This window comes from Atractosteus spatula, chromosome 5 (genome assembly GCF_055471065.1).
Source record: "Atractosteus spatula isolate fAtrSpa1 chromosome 5, fAtrSpa1.hap1, whole genome shotgun sequence".
Taxonomy (NCBI): domain Eukaryota; kingdom Metazoa; phylum Chordata; class Actinopteri; order Semionotiformes; family Lepisosteidae; genus Atractosteus; species Atractosteus spatula.
Genome location: NC_142710.1, coordinates 10,439,561 through 10,456,386, shown reverse-complemented (window position 1 = coordinate 10,456,386; position 16,826 = coordinate 10,439,561). Strand labels below are relative to the sequence as shown.

At 56.6% G+C, this 16,826-nt stretch overlaps 1 protein-coding gene across 4 annotated transcripts in view; it reads right to left on the bottom strand.

Moving 5' to 3' along the window:
• The window catches only part of eif3c (eukaryotic translation initiation factor 3, subunit C), a 41,724-nt gene extending 40,081 nt beyond the window's left edge, over window positions 1-1,643 (bottom strand). For all 4 annotated transcript variants that reach the window (XM_088915316.1, XM_088915317.1, XM_088915318.1 and 1 more), the window contains exons 1-2: window positions 1,501-1,643; window positions 1,034-1,152 (exon numbers count right to left, since the gene is read on the bottom strand). In XM_088915316.1, the coding sequence (XP_088771442.1) occupies window positions 1,034-1,134 (101 nt within the window). In that variant the 5' untranslated portion in view covers window positions 1,135-1,152; window positions 1,501-1,643. The remainder of the gene's footprint in view (window positions 1-1,033; window positions 1,153-1,500) is intronic.
• Window positions 1,644-16,826: the final 15,183 nt, after the last annotated feature.

Here is a 16,826-nt window from a genome sequence, read left to right as displayed (position 1 = left end):
AAGACAGGCATACAGACAGCACAGCCGGCGGACAGGGAGATGATGAGACAGACAGGCAGGCAGGCAGGCAGGGAGATGATGAGACAGACAGGCAGGCAGGCAGGCAGACAGGCAGGCAGGCAGCACAGCCCCACAGCTGGCGGACAGGGAGATGTTGAGACAGACGGGCAGGCAGGGAGATGATGAGACAGACAGGCAGGCAGACAGACAGACAGCACAGCCCCACAGCAGGCGGACAGGGAGATGATGAGACAGGATGATGATAAGACAGAAAGACAGGCATACAGACAGCACAGCCGGCGGACAGGGAGATGATGAGACAGACAGGCAGGCAGGCAGGGAGATGATGAGACAGACAGGCAGGCAGGCAGGCAGGCAGACAGGCAGGCAGGCAGCACAGCCCCACAGCTGGCGGACAGGGAGATGTTGAGACAGACGGGCAGGCAGGGAGATGATGAGACAGACAGGCAGGCAGACAGACAGACAGACAGCACAGCCCCACAGCAGGCGGACAGGGAGATGATGAGACAGGATGATGATAAGACAGAAAGACAGGCATACAGACAGCACAGCCGGCGGACAGGGAGATGATGAGACAGACAGGCAGGCAGGCAGGGAGATGATGAGACAGACAGGCAGGCAGGCAGGCAGGCAGGCAGCACAGCCCCACAGCTGGCGGACAGGGAGACGATGAGACAGACAGACAGACGGGCAGGGAGACGATGAGACAGGCAGGCGGACAGGGAGATGATGAGACAGGCAGGCGGACAGGGAGATGATGAGACAGACGGGCAGGCAGGGAGATGATGAGACAGACGGGCAGGCGGACAGGGAGATGATGAGACAGACGGGCGGACAGGGAGATGATGAGACAGACGGGCGGACAGGGAGATGATGAGACAGACGGGCAGGCAGGCAGGCAGACAGCACAGCCCCACAGCAGGCATACAGGGAGATGATGAGACAGACAGACGGGCAGGCAGGGAGATGGCGAGACAGGCAGCACAGCCCCACGGCCGGAGGACAGACTCACTGCTTGGCGTAGGTGCTGCCGGTGGGCTTGGGGGCGATCTCGTCCCCGGAGGACGACTCTTCGGACTCGCTGTCGGAGCCGGTGGCAAAGAACCGAGACATGGTCTTGTGCTGACAGACCTGAGACAGGCAGACAGAGAGAGAGAGACAGGGGGTTAAACTGACCGCCTCAAACCCGGGCCTGTCCCAGGCCAGCAGACCCACCCGGGCCCGGGCCCAAGGCCACGCCACGCCACGCCACGCCACGCGGCGCCTGTCCCCCGGCTCCTTCTCCTTTTGTCTTTTTCCTTTAAGAAAATCAGTTGATCTGCACGCAGGTCTCGGCCAGGCCGCAGCGGCCGGCCGCCCGCCCGGGTCCCCACGCACACGCCGGCCCGGGTCCCCACGCACACGCCGGCCCGGGTCCGTCACTCGTGGAAACCGAGCCCCTCGGCCATCGGCCGTTTCTCTCCGCGGGACGCCTCTCACCCGTATCCGAGTGAAACGATCGTCTTTCCTCGCTTATCCGTCGGTTCGGCGGCGATTTCAGATCCAGTTCGGCTCCTCTGTGTATCTGAACGCAACGGCGTGTAGCGCAGCGCCTCGAGAACTCCAACAGGAAAAGGAAGTGCGGGGGCCCCCCCTCGTGAGCGCGCTCGGTGCATTCTGGGAGATGTAGTTTTCCTCCCTGCCGGTTTTGTAGTCTATCGATCAACAGGAGATGCGGTCGGTAAGGGGCGCTGGTGTCGTGACGGTGTTAGACTGTCCTGTCGACCATTGACTGTGTAATTCTTCAAACGCGTGATGATCACTTTCAGAAATGAGAAAACAGCCCATATCCAGCCCCGGGTTAGTTTTGATTCCCGTACTCTGTTGTGTAGTAATCTCGTTCTGACAGCTGCTCCTGTCGAATTCGATATATAATTGTACTGATGGGAACTATAATAATAGTTATTATTGTCATGAGCTTAATTTTAATTATACGGAGTGACTTTAAAAGATATTTCTCGAAGCGCTTTACAACAAGCAGATAGTTAACAAGGAAATGAAAACCAGGGTTCAGAAGGCCGTACAGAGAGAGAATAGCGCTTTGTCCTGTATACGGCCTGGAACCGTGCGCAAAGGCAGCTTTAAAAGTGCACTCGAGCAGGAAGCGAACACCGAGAGAAGGCAGGATCGGCCCAGTTAAACACAAAGCTGCCGGTAGCGGCCCGCCCGGCCCGGTTAAACACGAGGGCTCCGAGCGCAGGCTGGGGGGCTCTCTGATACCCCCGGGGATACAGATCCTGGGCTTCGGGGCGCAGCAGGAGACGTCCACACTCTGGGGGTGACAGGACAGTCTTGGGGGACAGACAGGAGAGCAGAATTAGACGATGTGGAAGAGCTCAGGCTGGGGGGCTCTCTGATACCCCTGTACCTGGGGATACAGCTCCTGAGTGTTGGGGCGCAACAGGAGAAGTCCACACTCTGGGGGTGACAGGGCAGTCTTGGGGGACAGACAGGAGAGCAGAATTAGACGATGTGGAAGAGCTCAGGCTGGGGGGCTCTCTGATACCCCTGTACCTGGGGATACAGCTCCTGAGTGTTGGGGCGCAACAGGAGAAGTCCACACTCTGGGGGTGACAGGGCAGTCTTGGGGGACAGACAGGAGAGCAGAATTAGACGATGTGGAAGAGCTCAGGCTGGGGGGCTCTCTGATACCCCTGTACCTGGGGATACAGCTCCTGAGTGTTGGGGCGCAACAGGAGAAGTCCACACTCTGGGGGTGACAGGGCAGTCTTGGGGGACAGACAGGAGAGCAGAATTAGACGATGTGGAAGAGCTCAGGCTGGGGGGCTCTCTGACACCCCTGGGGATACAGCTCCTGAGTGTTGGGGTGCAGCAGGAGAAGCCCCTGTCACCCCCAGCGTGTCGACAGTCTTGGGGGACAGACAGGAGAGCAGAATTAGACGATGTGGAAGAGCTCAGGCTGGGGGGCTCTCTGACACCCCTGGGGATACAGCTCCTGAGTGTTGGGGTGCAGCAGGAGAAGCCCCTGTCACCCCCAGAGTGAAGACGTCGATAAGTAATCGATAACCCAGCCAAACATGACCCGAAAAAAAACAAACAAAAGCCAGCCAATTTATATATATATGCATATATCCCACAGTTTCACATTTCAAGACCAGACCGTACCTGTCTCCAGACCTGGAGCAGACGGGGTTGTTGTACCGGCTGTTGGAACTGAACTTTGAAACGGACGAGTCTGAAACAAGCGGGTCGGATTGGTGGAAAAGGCTGTCACTCATTGACAGTAAGCCAACCAGAGCCCTTGTGGAGGGCGGGGAGGTGGGACTTCCTCTGTATGCCAGCTGTTCAGTATCCGCACATCCGGTGTTCTTCATCAGGCATTTTTTGTGTTTCACAGCTGAAACGTTGCGTCTTCTCTCTTCTCCTTTCAGCGGGGAATAAACCTGCCACGTGTTCCTTTGCAGCCCACGCCTGCTGACCCACCGGAACCACTATTTTCCCCCAATGCCCAACAGTAGAACAGGGCTGTTGAGCAGCGCTGTGTTTTGAAGGCTGCTCTGTCCGGCGGGCTGGAGCCGCGCAGAGCGGGAGGGCGACGAGACCAGACACCGCGTCGGTACAAAAGAGTTTATTAAACAGAAGACAGAAGACAGAAGACGGAAGAGCTGGTTCACAGGCACCAGCGTTGTGCAATTCAAAAAGGGCAGCAAAATAATAGCGGAGCTCGACCAGCGCTCTCCCCAACTCCCCACAGCCCCCCGATCCGCACCAGCAGGGGTCCCCACAGCCCCCCGATCCGCACCAGCAGGGGTCCCCACAGCCCCCCGATCCGCACCAGCAGGGGTCCCCACAGCCCCAGAGGGGGGGCAGCAGGGGTCCCCACAGCCCCCCGATCCGCACCAGCAGGGGTCCCCACAGCCCCAGACAGGGGGGCAGCAGGGGTCCCCACAGCCCCCCGATCCGCACCAGCAGGGGTCCCCACAGCCCCAGACAGGGGGGCAGCAGGGGGTCCCCACAGCCCCCCGATCCGCACCAGCAGGGGGTCCCCACAGCCCCAGACAGGGGGGCAGCAGGGGGTCCCCACAGCCCCCCGATCCGCACCAGCAGGGGGCCCCCACAGCCCCAGAGGGGGGGCAGCAGGGGTCCCCACAGCCCCAGAGGGGAGCAGTAGGGGTCCCCACAGCCCCAGAGGGGGAGCAGCAGGGGTCCCCACAGCCCCAGAGGGGAGCAGTAGGGTTCCCCACAGCCCCAGAGGGGGAACAGGAGGGATCCCCACAGCCCCAGAGGGGGAGCAGCAGGGGGTCCCCACAGCCCCAGAGGGGGAGCAGCAGGGGTCCCCACAGCCTGAGAGGGGGAGCAGCAGGGGATCCCCAAAGCCCCAGAGGGGGAGCAGCAGGGGTCCCCACAGCCCCAGAGGGGGAACAGGAGGGGATCCCCACAGCCCCAGAGGGGGAGCAGCAGGGGTCCCCACAGCCCCAGAGGGGGAGCAGCAGGGGATCCCCACAGCCCCAGGCATCCCCTGCTGCCCCCCCTCTGGGGCTGTGGGGACCCCTGCTGGTGCGGATCGGGGGGCTGTGGGGACCCCTGCTGGTGCGGATCGGGGGGCTGTGGGGACCCCCTGCTGCCCCCCTGTCTGGGGCTGTGGGGACCCCTGCTGGTGCGGATCGGGGGGGCTGTGGGGACCCCTGCTGGTGCGGATCGGGGGGCAGCAGGGGTCCCCACAGCCCCAGAGGGGGGGCAGCAGGGGTCCCCACAGCCCCAGACAGGGGGGCAGCAGGGGGTCCCCACAGCCCCCCGATCCGCACCAGCAGGGGTCCCCACAGCCCCCCCGATCCGCACCAGCAGGGGTCCCCACAGCCCCAGAGGGGGGGCAGCAGGGGTCCCCACAGCCCCAGACAGGGGGGCAGCAGGGGGTCCCCACAGCCCCCCGATCCGCACCAGCAGGGGTCCCCACAGCCCCCCGATCCGCACCAGCAGGGGTCCCCACAGCCCCAGAGGGGGGGCAGCAGGGGTCCCCACAGCCCCAGACAGGGGGGCAGCAGGGGGTCCCCACAGCCCCCCGATCCGCACCAGCAGGGGTCCCCACAGCCCCAGAGGGGGGGCAGCAGGGGGTCCCCACAGCCCCAGAGGGGGGGCAGCAGGGGGTCCCCACAGCCCCAGAGGGGGAGCAGCAGGGGCCCCCACAGCCCCAGAGGGGGAGCAGCAGGGGATCCCCACAGCCCCAGAGGGGAGCAGCAGGGGTCCCCACAGCCCCAGAGGGGGAGCAGCAGGGGATCCCCACAGCCCCAGAGGGGGAGCAGCAAGGGGTCCCCACAGCCCCAGAGGGGGAACAGGAGGGGTCCCCACAGCCCCAGAGGGGGAACAGGAGGGGATCCCCACAGCCCCAGAGGGGGAGCAGCAGGGGTCCCCACAGCCCCAGAGGGGGAACAGGAGGGGTCCCCACAGCCCCAGAGGGGGAGCAGCAAGGGGTCCCCACAGCCCCAGAGGGGGAGCAGCAAGGGGATCCCCACAGCCCCAGAGGGGGAACAGGAGGGGTCCCCACAGCCCCAGAGGGGGAGCAGCAGGGGGTGAAAGTCGCTGCAGTAGCACCAGGGGCAGTTCTCCGTGGGCGCCCACACAGCGGCTGACACTGGGGCCACGGCAGGTGTGGAGGGGCCCCAGGGCACCTGGGGAGGAGGCTGGTCCTGATGCACAAGAAGAATATAGTTTCACAGCACGTGAACTACAAGCAGCATCTAAACATGTAAACAAGCTGCGTAAAAGCCATCAAATCCAATAGTGGGGTTCCAGCCGAACTCAGAAAATCCATCTGAAACCCAGCAGCGGGACTGAAGACAGAGAGCAGCACCCGCAGGCACACAGCACGAACACACAAGTTCACAAACTCTGTCCATGAGGTACGCGGGCCAGGCCAGAGGTCCCGGGTCCAGACCGCGCGGACTGGAGCAGCGCCTGCAGCCGGGTCAGGCCCGTGCCCGTGGGTCCGGTCCCGGTCCCCCGCAGACAGCGCCGCGCCGCGGAGACCAGGGCGGCCGAGACCCCCAGGGGCAGCAGGCAGCCGAGCGCCCAGTAGGGCCACCTGCCCCTGCCCGGCGGGGGGCGCCCGGTCGCGGGCGGCGAGCTGGTCCAGCTCTGCGCCTCGCCGGCGGGCCCGGTCACCCTCAGCAGGAAGGAGCACTGGGTCCGGCCCGCGGGGCCCACAGCAGCGCAGAGGTACCGGCCGGCGTCGTCGGGCCGCAGCCCGGACAGCTGCAGCGCGCAGACGCCCAGCGCGGGCTGGGACAGCGCCGTGCGGCCCCGGTACCGCGGGTCCTGGCGGGCCGGCCGGTCGGCGCCCCCCGCGCGCCGGTGCAGCACGGCGCCCGTGTCCCGGCGCCGGCAGGTCAGGTCCAGCCCCCCCGCCGGGCCCGGGCACGGGCAGCGCAGCCACACCAGGCCGCCCGCCGGCGCCGCCAGCGCGGGCTCGGGCCCGGGGGTGCTGGGGCCCGCCCAGCCCAGACTGGCCAGCAGGGGGAGCAGCAGCAGGGTCCCGGGGCCACAGGCAGCAGGAGGGACGGACTGCAGAGACATCACCCTGCCCTGTATAACACACACACAGAGAGAGAGAGACAGGTCAATACACACACACTGACTGGACACTCCAGTACATTAACACTGCACTGAGAGAGAGAGAGGGGTTCATACAGACACACTGACTGGACACTCCAGTACATTAACACTGCACTGAGAGAGAGAGGGGTTAATACACACACACTGACTGGACACTCCAGTACATTAACACTGCACTGAGAGAGAGAGGGGTTAATACACACACACTGACTGGACACTCCAGTACATTAACACTGCACTGAGAGAGAGAGGGGTTCATACACACACACTGACTGGACACTCCAGTACATTAACACTGCACTGAGAGAGAGAGGGGTTAATACACACACACTGACTGGACACTCCAGTACATTAACACTGCACTGAGAGAGAGAGAGGGGTTAATACACACACACTGACTGGACACTCCAGTACATGAACACTGCACTGAGAGAGAGAGAGGGGTTAATACAGACACACTGACTGGACACTCCAGTACATTAACACTGCACTGAGAGAGAGAGAGAGGGGTTAATACAGACACACTGACTGGACACTCCAGTACATCAACACTGCACTGAGAGAGAGAGGGGTTAATACACACACACTGACTGGACACTCCAGTACATTAACACTGCACTGAGAGAGAGAGGGGTTAATACAGACACACTGACTGGACACTCCAGTACATTAACACTGCACTGAGAGAGAGAGGGGTTAATACAGACACACCGACTGGACACTCCAGTACATTAACACTGCACTGAGAGAGAGAGGGGTTAATACACACACACCGACTGGACACTCCAGTACATTAACACTGCACTGAGAGAGAGAGGGGTTAATACACACACACTGACTGGACACTCCAGTACATTAACACTGCACTGAGAGAGAGGGGGGTTAATACACACACAATGACTGGACACTCCAGTACATTAACACTGCACTGAGAGAGAGAGGGGTTAATACACACACACTGACTGGACACTCCAGTACATTAACACTGCACTGAGAGAGAGGGGGGTTAATACACACACAATGACTGGACACTCCAGTACATTAACACTGCACTGAGAGAGAGAGGGGTTAATACACACACACTGACTGGACACTCCAGTACATTAACACTGCACTGAGAGAGAGAGAGGGGTTAATACACACACACTGACTGGACACTCCAGTACATTAACACTGCACTGAGAGAGAGAGGGGTTAATACAGACACACTGACTGGACACTCCAGTACATTAACACTGCACTGAGAGAGAGAGGGGTTAATACACACACACTGACTGGACACTCCAGTACATCAACACTGCACTGAGAGAGAGAGGGGTTAATACAGACACACTGACTGGACACTCCAGTACATTAACACTGCACTGAGAGAGAGAGAGGGGTTAATACACACACACTGACTGGACACTCCAGTACATTAACACTGCACTGAGAGAGAGAGGGGTTAATACACACACACTGACTGGACACTCCAGTACATTAACACTGCACTGAGAGAGAGAGGGGTTCATACAGACACACTGACTGGACACTCCAGTACATTAACACTGCACTGAGAGAGAGGGGTTCATACAGAGACACTGACTGGACACTCCAGTACATTAACACTGCACTGAGAGAGAGAGGGGTTTATACACACACACTGACTGGACACTCCAGTACATCAACACTGCACTGAGAGAGAGAGGGGTTAATACACACACACTGACTGGACACTCCAGTACATGAACACTGCACTGAGAGAGAGAGGGGTTAATACACACACACTGACTGGACACTCCAGTACATTAACACTGCACTGAGAGAGAGAGAGGGGTTAATACACACACACTGACTGGACACTCCAGTACATTAACACTGCACTGAGAGAGAGAGGGGTTAATACAGACACACTGACTGGACACTCCAGTACATTAACACTGCACTGAGAGAGAGAGGGGTTAATACACACACACTGACTGGACACTCCAGTACATCAACACTGCACTGAGAGAGAGAGGGGTTAATACAGACACACTGACTGGACACTCCAGTACATTAACACTGCACTGAGAGAGAGAGAGGGGTTAATACACACACACTGACTGGACACTCCAGTACATTAACACTGCACTGAGAGAGAGAGGGGTTAATACACACACACTGACTGGACACTCCAGTACATTAACACTGCACTGAGAGAGAGAGGGGTTCATACAGACACACTGACTGGACACTCCAGTACATTAACACTGCACTGAGAGAGAGGGGTTCATACAGAGACACTGACTGGACACTCCAGTACATTAACACTGCACTGAGAGAGAGAGAGGGGTTAATACAGACACACTGACTGGACACTCCAGTACATTAACACTGCACTGAGAGAGAGAGGGGTTAATACAGACACACTGACTGGACACTCCAGTACATTAACACTGCACTGAGAGAGAGGGGGGTTAATACACACACACTGACTGGACACTCCAGTACATTAACACTGCACTGAGAGAGAGAGGGGTTAATACAGACACACTGACTGGACACTCCAGTACATTAACACTGCACTGAGAGAGAGGGGTTAATACACACACACTGACTGGACACTCCAGTACATTAACACTGCACTGAGAGAGAGGGGGGTTAATACAGACACACTGACTGGACACTCCAGTACATTAACACTGCACTGAGAGAGAGGGGTTCATACACACACACTGACTGGACACTCCAGTACATTAACACTGCACTGAGAGAGAGAGGGGTTAATACAGACACACTGACTGGACACTCCAGTGACAGATGTATCAGAATTAAACCCCTTCGGCGTTAGGAAACTCGCATCGAGAATCACACATCTGGAAAGACCCGTGATTTCGGCTCGTCGCAGACACGGGGGGGCACGACTCGAGCTGTTGTACAGTACAGGAGCTCCTGGAGAGACTTTCCCCCCCAGAAGGAGACGATGCTACATCCCGCAGTTTGACAGTTTGACTGCCAGACCCGGAAGGACCGGGCACCGCTGGGCACCGCTGAGCTAGCGCGACAGGATCTCGCGTGACAGCGACACTGGGGTTGTGTACACGCAGCGCCGGCCATCTCCTCTCACACGCATTCCGCTTTTCTCCGTGGGCCGAGTGAATCACAGCACTTTCACGTCCACTGGGGGGACCCCCCCCCGCGCCCTCGTCTGTGCGAAGTGCGTTTTCTGTCCTGGTTTTAAAACGTAAACGTCACAAGTCCAGGGGTCTGCCGCCATGTCATCCTGGAGGAGAGCTCTGCCCCCCCCACCCGTGCGCGCTCCGGCTCCCACTTCCGCGCACGAACCGCGCCCCAAACTTTCCTCCAGGACGCGGTCAAAGCGCGCTGTTCTGTGAACACACACACGCACACACACGCACACAGTCCGCTCTGACCTGTGTCCTGCGGTCGCTCTGACGCTCATGATGGCGAGCCCTGCGGTCTTCGTTAATTGGGTCATTAATTGGGCAGCGGAGGTCGCGACGCGGGTAGGAGCCCCCAGACTCCGCCGCCGCCAGCAGGGGCCGCGCGCGCTCCGGCCCCAGCGGCCGGGCGGAGGTGACGTCAGACGGGGGGCGTGGCCGCCCCTCACGGACGGGACAGGAGGCACGACTGCGCACAGAGGGGGGTGGGAGGGGGGAACAAGCTGCCCAGCCTTGTTTGTGAAGCCGGTTACCCTGACTTCTCTCAGGACACAGCTGGATAATAATAATAATAACTCTATTTTATATAGCGCCTTTAAAGGTGGCTTCTCAAAGCGCTTTACAGAATGACAACAATAATAAATAAGAAGACTACACCAGATAAGACACAATGACAACACACAGGGGAGACCGGGGAGGGGCGCACAGAGGGGTGAGGAACGAGACCAGGTCAGTACAGACTCTTCTCGAGGAGGAGGTTGGAGTCTGGATCTGAAGGAGGCTCTCTGATGTCCTCGGGCAGAGAGAGTCCCAGAGCTTGGGGGCGCAGCAGGAGAAGGCCCTGTCACCCCTAGAGTGCAGACGGGCTTGGGGGACAGACAGGAGAGCAGAGTCAGAGGAGCGAAGGTTGTGAGGTGGGGAGGAGGGCGATAGTAGCTCAGACAGGTACTGAGGTGGAGAGCCATGCAGAGTCTTATAGGTGAGCAGGAGGATTTTAAAGTCCACACGGAATTTGACTGGAAGCCAGTGCAGGGACTCCAGGACAGGAGTGATGTGATCACTTGCACTAGACCTGGTCAGGATCCTGGCTGCCGAATTGTGGACAGACTGCAGTTTGTTCAGGGTAAATTTAGATACCCTGAGCGAGTAGAGCATTACAGCAGTCAATTCGAGAGAACACAAATGTGCTGATCAGCTTTTCAGCCACAGTTAGCGATAACACAGGGCGTAGTCTAGCGAGATTTCGGAGGTGAAAGAAAGATGTTTTGACAGTCTGCTGCACATGTGGGTCGCATGTTAAGCAAGAATCAAATGTCAGCCCAAGGTTTTTCAGTTTAGACTGAAGCTCAAGTACAGGACCATCTACAGACAGGGTTACAGGACTGGCTTCACGAGGTCGATGGGGGGTACCAATAAGCATGACTTCAGTCTTGTCGCAGTTAAGATGAAGGAAGTTTTGAGTCATACACGTTTTTATGTCAGCAATGCAATTAGATAGAATAGAATGGATGAGACACTCCAGTCAGGACAGGAGACACTACTGTACACAGAGAGGGGTAGGAGTGGGGAACAAGCTGATACCCTGACTTCTCTCAGCACACAGCTGGGTGAGACACTCCAGTCAGGACAGGAGGCTCTACTGTACACAGAGAGGGGTGGGAGTGGGGAACAAGCTGCCCAGCCATAGTGTTGAAGCTGATACCCTGAAATAGCTGCCCGGGACACTCTGACAATTATGTTACTAACTAATGTGTGTGTGGTGTTTAGTTGTGTGCAGAGTGTGTGTGGGTAGTACAGAAAACTCCAACAGTCTCTCAGTCTCTCTAACTGGCTCAGACCAATGAGGCCGACTTCCTGCAATCGGACAACACTTAACACACACCTACACACTCACACACACCTGCACACTGATACACTCACACAACTACACACACACACACCTGCACACTGATACACTCACACACCTGCACACATTTACACTCACACAACTACACACTCACACACACCTGCACACTGATACACTCACACAACTGCACAGTGATACACTCACACAACTACACACTCACACCTGCACACTGATACTCACACAACTACACACTCACAAACACCTGCACACTGATACACTCACACAACTACACATTCACACACACCTGCACACTGATACACTCACACAACTGCACACTGATACAATCACACAACAACACACTCACAAACATCTGCACACTGATACACTCACACAACTACACACTCACACACACCTGCACACTCACACACAACTGCACACTGACACACTCACACACAACTACACATTCATACACATACACACCTGCACACTGACATTCTCATACACAGCTACACACACACAACTACATACTCACAAACAACTGCACACTGATACACTCACACACAACTGCACACTGATACACTCACACACACAACTACACACTCACACACAACTGCACAATGATACACTCACACACAAGTACACTCTGACACACACAGAACTGCACACAGATACACGTACACACACATACTCAGTGATACACAGACACACTCACAACACCCCAGCTGTTAACACACTGTGCCTGAGTTTCTCCTTTTGAAAACCCCTGCTCACCCCCACACACACCCACATGTGTCGACACACACAGTGATGCAAGTGCTGATGTGCTCAGTTCCTCTTGCCTCTGTTTATGTTGAAACTTCTGCATCCCACCCGCTGCGAAACTCTCCTAATTAGTATTGAAATCCGCATTAGTATTGAGAGACAGGCTCACTGCTCCTCAGGCTGGGACAGGAGATCACACACTGTATTATTATTATTGAGAGACGGGCTCACTGTCTGCTCCTCAGGCTGGGACAGGAGATCACACACTGTATTATTATTATTGAGAGACAGGCTCACTGTTCCTCAGGCTGGGACAGGAGATCACACACTGTATTATTATTATTGAGAGACAGGCTCACTGTCTGTTCCTCAGGCTGGGACAGGAGATCACACACTGTATTATTATTATTGAGAGACAGGCTCACTGTCTGTTCCTCAGGCTGGGACAGGAGATCACACACTGTATTATTATTATTGAGAGACAGGCTCACTGTCTGTTCCTCAGGCTGGGACAGGAGATCACACACTGTATTATTATTATTGAGAGACAGGCTCACTGTCTGTTCCTCAGGCTGGGACAGGAGATCACACACTGTATGTTCTTAGACCATTCCAGTCTATCGTCGATGTACACTCCCAGGTACTTGTACGAGTCCACCATCTCCACACCACTCCCATGGATGTAGACAGGAGTAGGTTTGACCTTTTTCCTCCTGAAATCTACCACCAGCTCCTTTGTCTTTGTAACATTCAGTTCCAAGTGGTTCACCCCACACCACTCCACAAAGCTGCTGACCAGTCCTCTGTACTCCTCCTCCTGCTCACCCTTGACACATCCCACAATCGCAGAGTCGTCTGAGAACTCCTGCAGGTGGCACGACTCTGAGGTGTACTTAAAGTCCGTAGTACAGAGGGTGAAGAGGAACGGAGAAAGAACCGTCCCCTGAGGAGCCCTGTGTTGCTCACCACCTGTTCAGACACACAGTTCTGCAGTCTCACAGACTGTGGTCTGCCTGTCAGGTAGTCAGTGATCCACGAGGTCGTGGAGGCATCGACCTGCATCTCCTCCAGCTTCCTCCCTAGCAGTGAGGGCTGGATGGTATTGAAGGCACTGGAGAAGTCGAAACACATGATCCTCACGGTGTTGCCAGCCCTGTCCAGGTGTGAGTAGGCCCTTTGCAGCATGTAGATGATCGCATCCTCCACACCAACACTGGGCTGGTAGGCGAACTGTAGGGTGTCCAGTGATGAGCTGACCAGGGGTCTCAGGTGGGACAAGACCAGCCTCTCCAGTGTCTTCATGACGTGAGAAGTCAGCGCAACTGGTCTGTAGTCGCTGGGGACAGAGGGGCGCCCTTTCTTCGGTACCAGGACCAGGCATGATGTCCTCCAGAGCACCGGGACTCTCTCTCAGAACTCTGGGACAGATGTTATCTGGTCCTGTGGCTTCACCCTGGTGCAGCCTCCTTGGCTGCATCTCCACCTGGACAGCCGTGATGGTCAGCCTGGCCTGGGGGCCGGCGCCCACAGCGCTGTCGGCGCTGTCAGTGCCGCAGGTGTCAGTGCAAAAAACAGTTAACCGCCAGAGATGATGAAGGAAATGTTATAAGAAGATTATTTTTTACGTAGAACAAACGTTCACTTGCTTTTGCGCTTGTCAGATTCCTAGAGAACTAAAATAAGTGTTTCAACTCCAAAGCTAGAACAAAAGACTAAGAAAGGAAGTATTGTTGGACCATTTTAATTGATAAATGGTAACTTTTACCCAGGAGGACTAATTCGCTATAATTAAGGGCTTTTCCCCGCCCCAGACTTTCTTAGTACAACAAAGTCTCCAAATCTGTGATTTTAGAAACGGAGCCGGGCTCGTGTCAGCTCCGGGCTGCTGCGTCTCAGCCTCGCGCTGTCCACTGCCTCTGGTCTGAGCGCCTGGAGTCTGTCCAGCAGCTCCTGCTCGGTGCCCTGGGGGGCTGAGGGCCTTCTGGCGGTCTTTGGTGGCCGACTCGGCGGTTTCCAGTTTGCCCCTCGTGTGGCTGTGGTCTCTGGCGTCTGCGTGTGGGATCTGTGCACTGCTCCGGTTCGGACGGCCTGCTCCTCTGGTTCCGCTGCTCTTCCCCAGACCCGAGGCCGGCGATCGTCCCCCTGGGGTGTGCCTGTGGCGCTGGGCTCCTGCAGTGTCTGCGGCGCAGATCTGGCTGTCTGTGTCCTGGGTGTTTAGCGTTCTTGCAGTGATTATATTTGGATTAGCAGGCTAGTTTCTCAAATATGTGATTTAAACCCTTTACAGGCGTCTCTTATCTCTCTCCTCTCTCTCTCCTCTCTTATCTCTCCCCACACTCCTCTCTCCCCTCTCTCTCCTGTCTTATCTCTCTCCTGTCTTATCTCTCTCCACACTCCTCTCTCCTCTCTCCTCTCTCTCTCCTCTCTTATCTCTCTCCACACTCCTCTCTCCCCTCTCCTCTCTCCCCTCTCCTCTCTCCTCTCTCTCTCCTCTCTCCTCTCCCCTCTCCTCTCTCTCCTCTCTCCCCTCTCTCTCCTCTCTCCTCTCTCCACTCCTCTCTCTCTCCTCTCTCCTCTCTCCTCTCCTCTCTCTCCTCTCTCCCCTCTCTCTCCTCTCTCCTCCCTCCTCTTTCCTCTCCTCTCTCTCTCCTCTCTCCTCTCTCCCCTCTCTCTCCTCCCTCCTCTCTCCTCTCTCCTCTCTCTCCTCTCTCCTCTCCCCTCTCCTCTCTCCTCTCTCCTCTCCCCTCTCTCTCCTCTCTCCTCTCTCCTCTCACGTTGTCAGCCCAGTGCTGAAATCGGAAAACGAGTCGGGGTGTTACCCCGGTGTCCCCCTGGTCTTGACCAGTCCTGGCCTCCTAGTAACCCCTGATGACCTCTGACCCGTCCTCCTCGCTCTGGGAGCTGGTGTGTGTGAGCGCACTGGTGGGGCTCCACACTGCTGCTGCTGGAGGGGATCCTCACCACCAGCGGGGCGTCCAGAAAGGCGCTATATAAGTATAAGGGTATTATTAATAACCCCTGATGACCTCTGACCTGTCCTCCTCGCTCTGAGAGCTGCTGTGTGTGAGCGCACTGGTGGGGCTCCACACTGCTGCTGCTGGAGGGGATCCCCACCACCAGCGGGGCGTCCAGAAAGGCGCTATATAAGTATAAGGATATTATTAATGACCTCTGACCTGTCCTCCTCGCTCTGGGAGCTGCTGTGTGTGAGCGCACTGGTGGGGCTCCACACTGCTGCTGCTGGAGAGGGGGGGTCCAGAAAGGCGCTATATATAAGGACAAGGAATGAATGATTCTTGTTGTTGTTAATGATTAACCCTTGGTGTCACCACAGCTGCAGCAGTGATCTTGCCTCCTGTGTTGGCAGGCAGTGTCTGGGTGTTGTGACAGATGGTGTATTAATAGCCTGTGAGCTCATCAGCTGAGACACGCACGAGCACTTGTGTTTCCACTCTTCCGATCTCTCATTGCCTCAGCATGTTCACACTCTCACACCACACCACTGCGGGGCTAGAGCGACACGCGCACGCACACACACAGCTCCTGTCACACACACAACCCCCTCCACACACACGCAGATAGCTCCTGTCTCACACACAGACACACACACAGCTCCTGTCACACATACACACACAGCTCCTGTCACACACACAACCCCCTCCACACACACACACAGCTCCTGTCACACACACAACCCCCTCCACACACACACAGATAGCTCCTGTCACACACACAGACACACACACAGCTCCTGTCACACACAGACACAGACACACAAACACAAATGCACAGCTCTTGTGCACGTTCAGGGAAACAAAGACAAACAGATACCCACACACAGAAACACACACACACCTCAGACATGTACACACAGAGAAACAAACACAGCTCCTGTCACACACACACCAACACACTCACAGAGACTCACACACAGACACACACACAAAAACACACACACAGACATATGCACACTCAGAGAACACAGACACACACAGCTCCTGTTACACACATACAAACACACACACAGACACACACAGCTCCTGTCACACACACAGACAAGCAGACACACATACACACAAAGACAGACACAAACACACACAGCTCCTGTCACACACACACAAACAGACAGACACAGACACACACAGACACACACAGCTCCTGTCACACACACACACACTGTCCCACACACACAGACACACACAGCTCCTGTCACACACACACACAGACACACACAGCTCCTGTCACACACACAGACAAGCAGACACACATACACACACAGACAGACACAAACATACACAGCTCCTGTCACACACACACAGACAAACAGACAGACACAGACACACAAAGACACACACAGCTCCTGTCACACACACAGACACACACACAGACAGACACAGCTCCTGTCACACACACAGACACACACACAGACACACACAGCTCCTGTC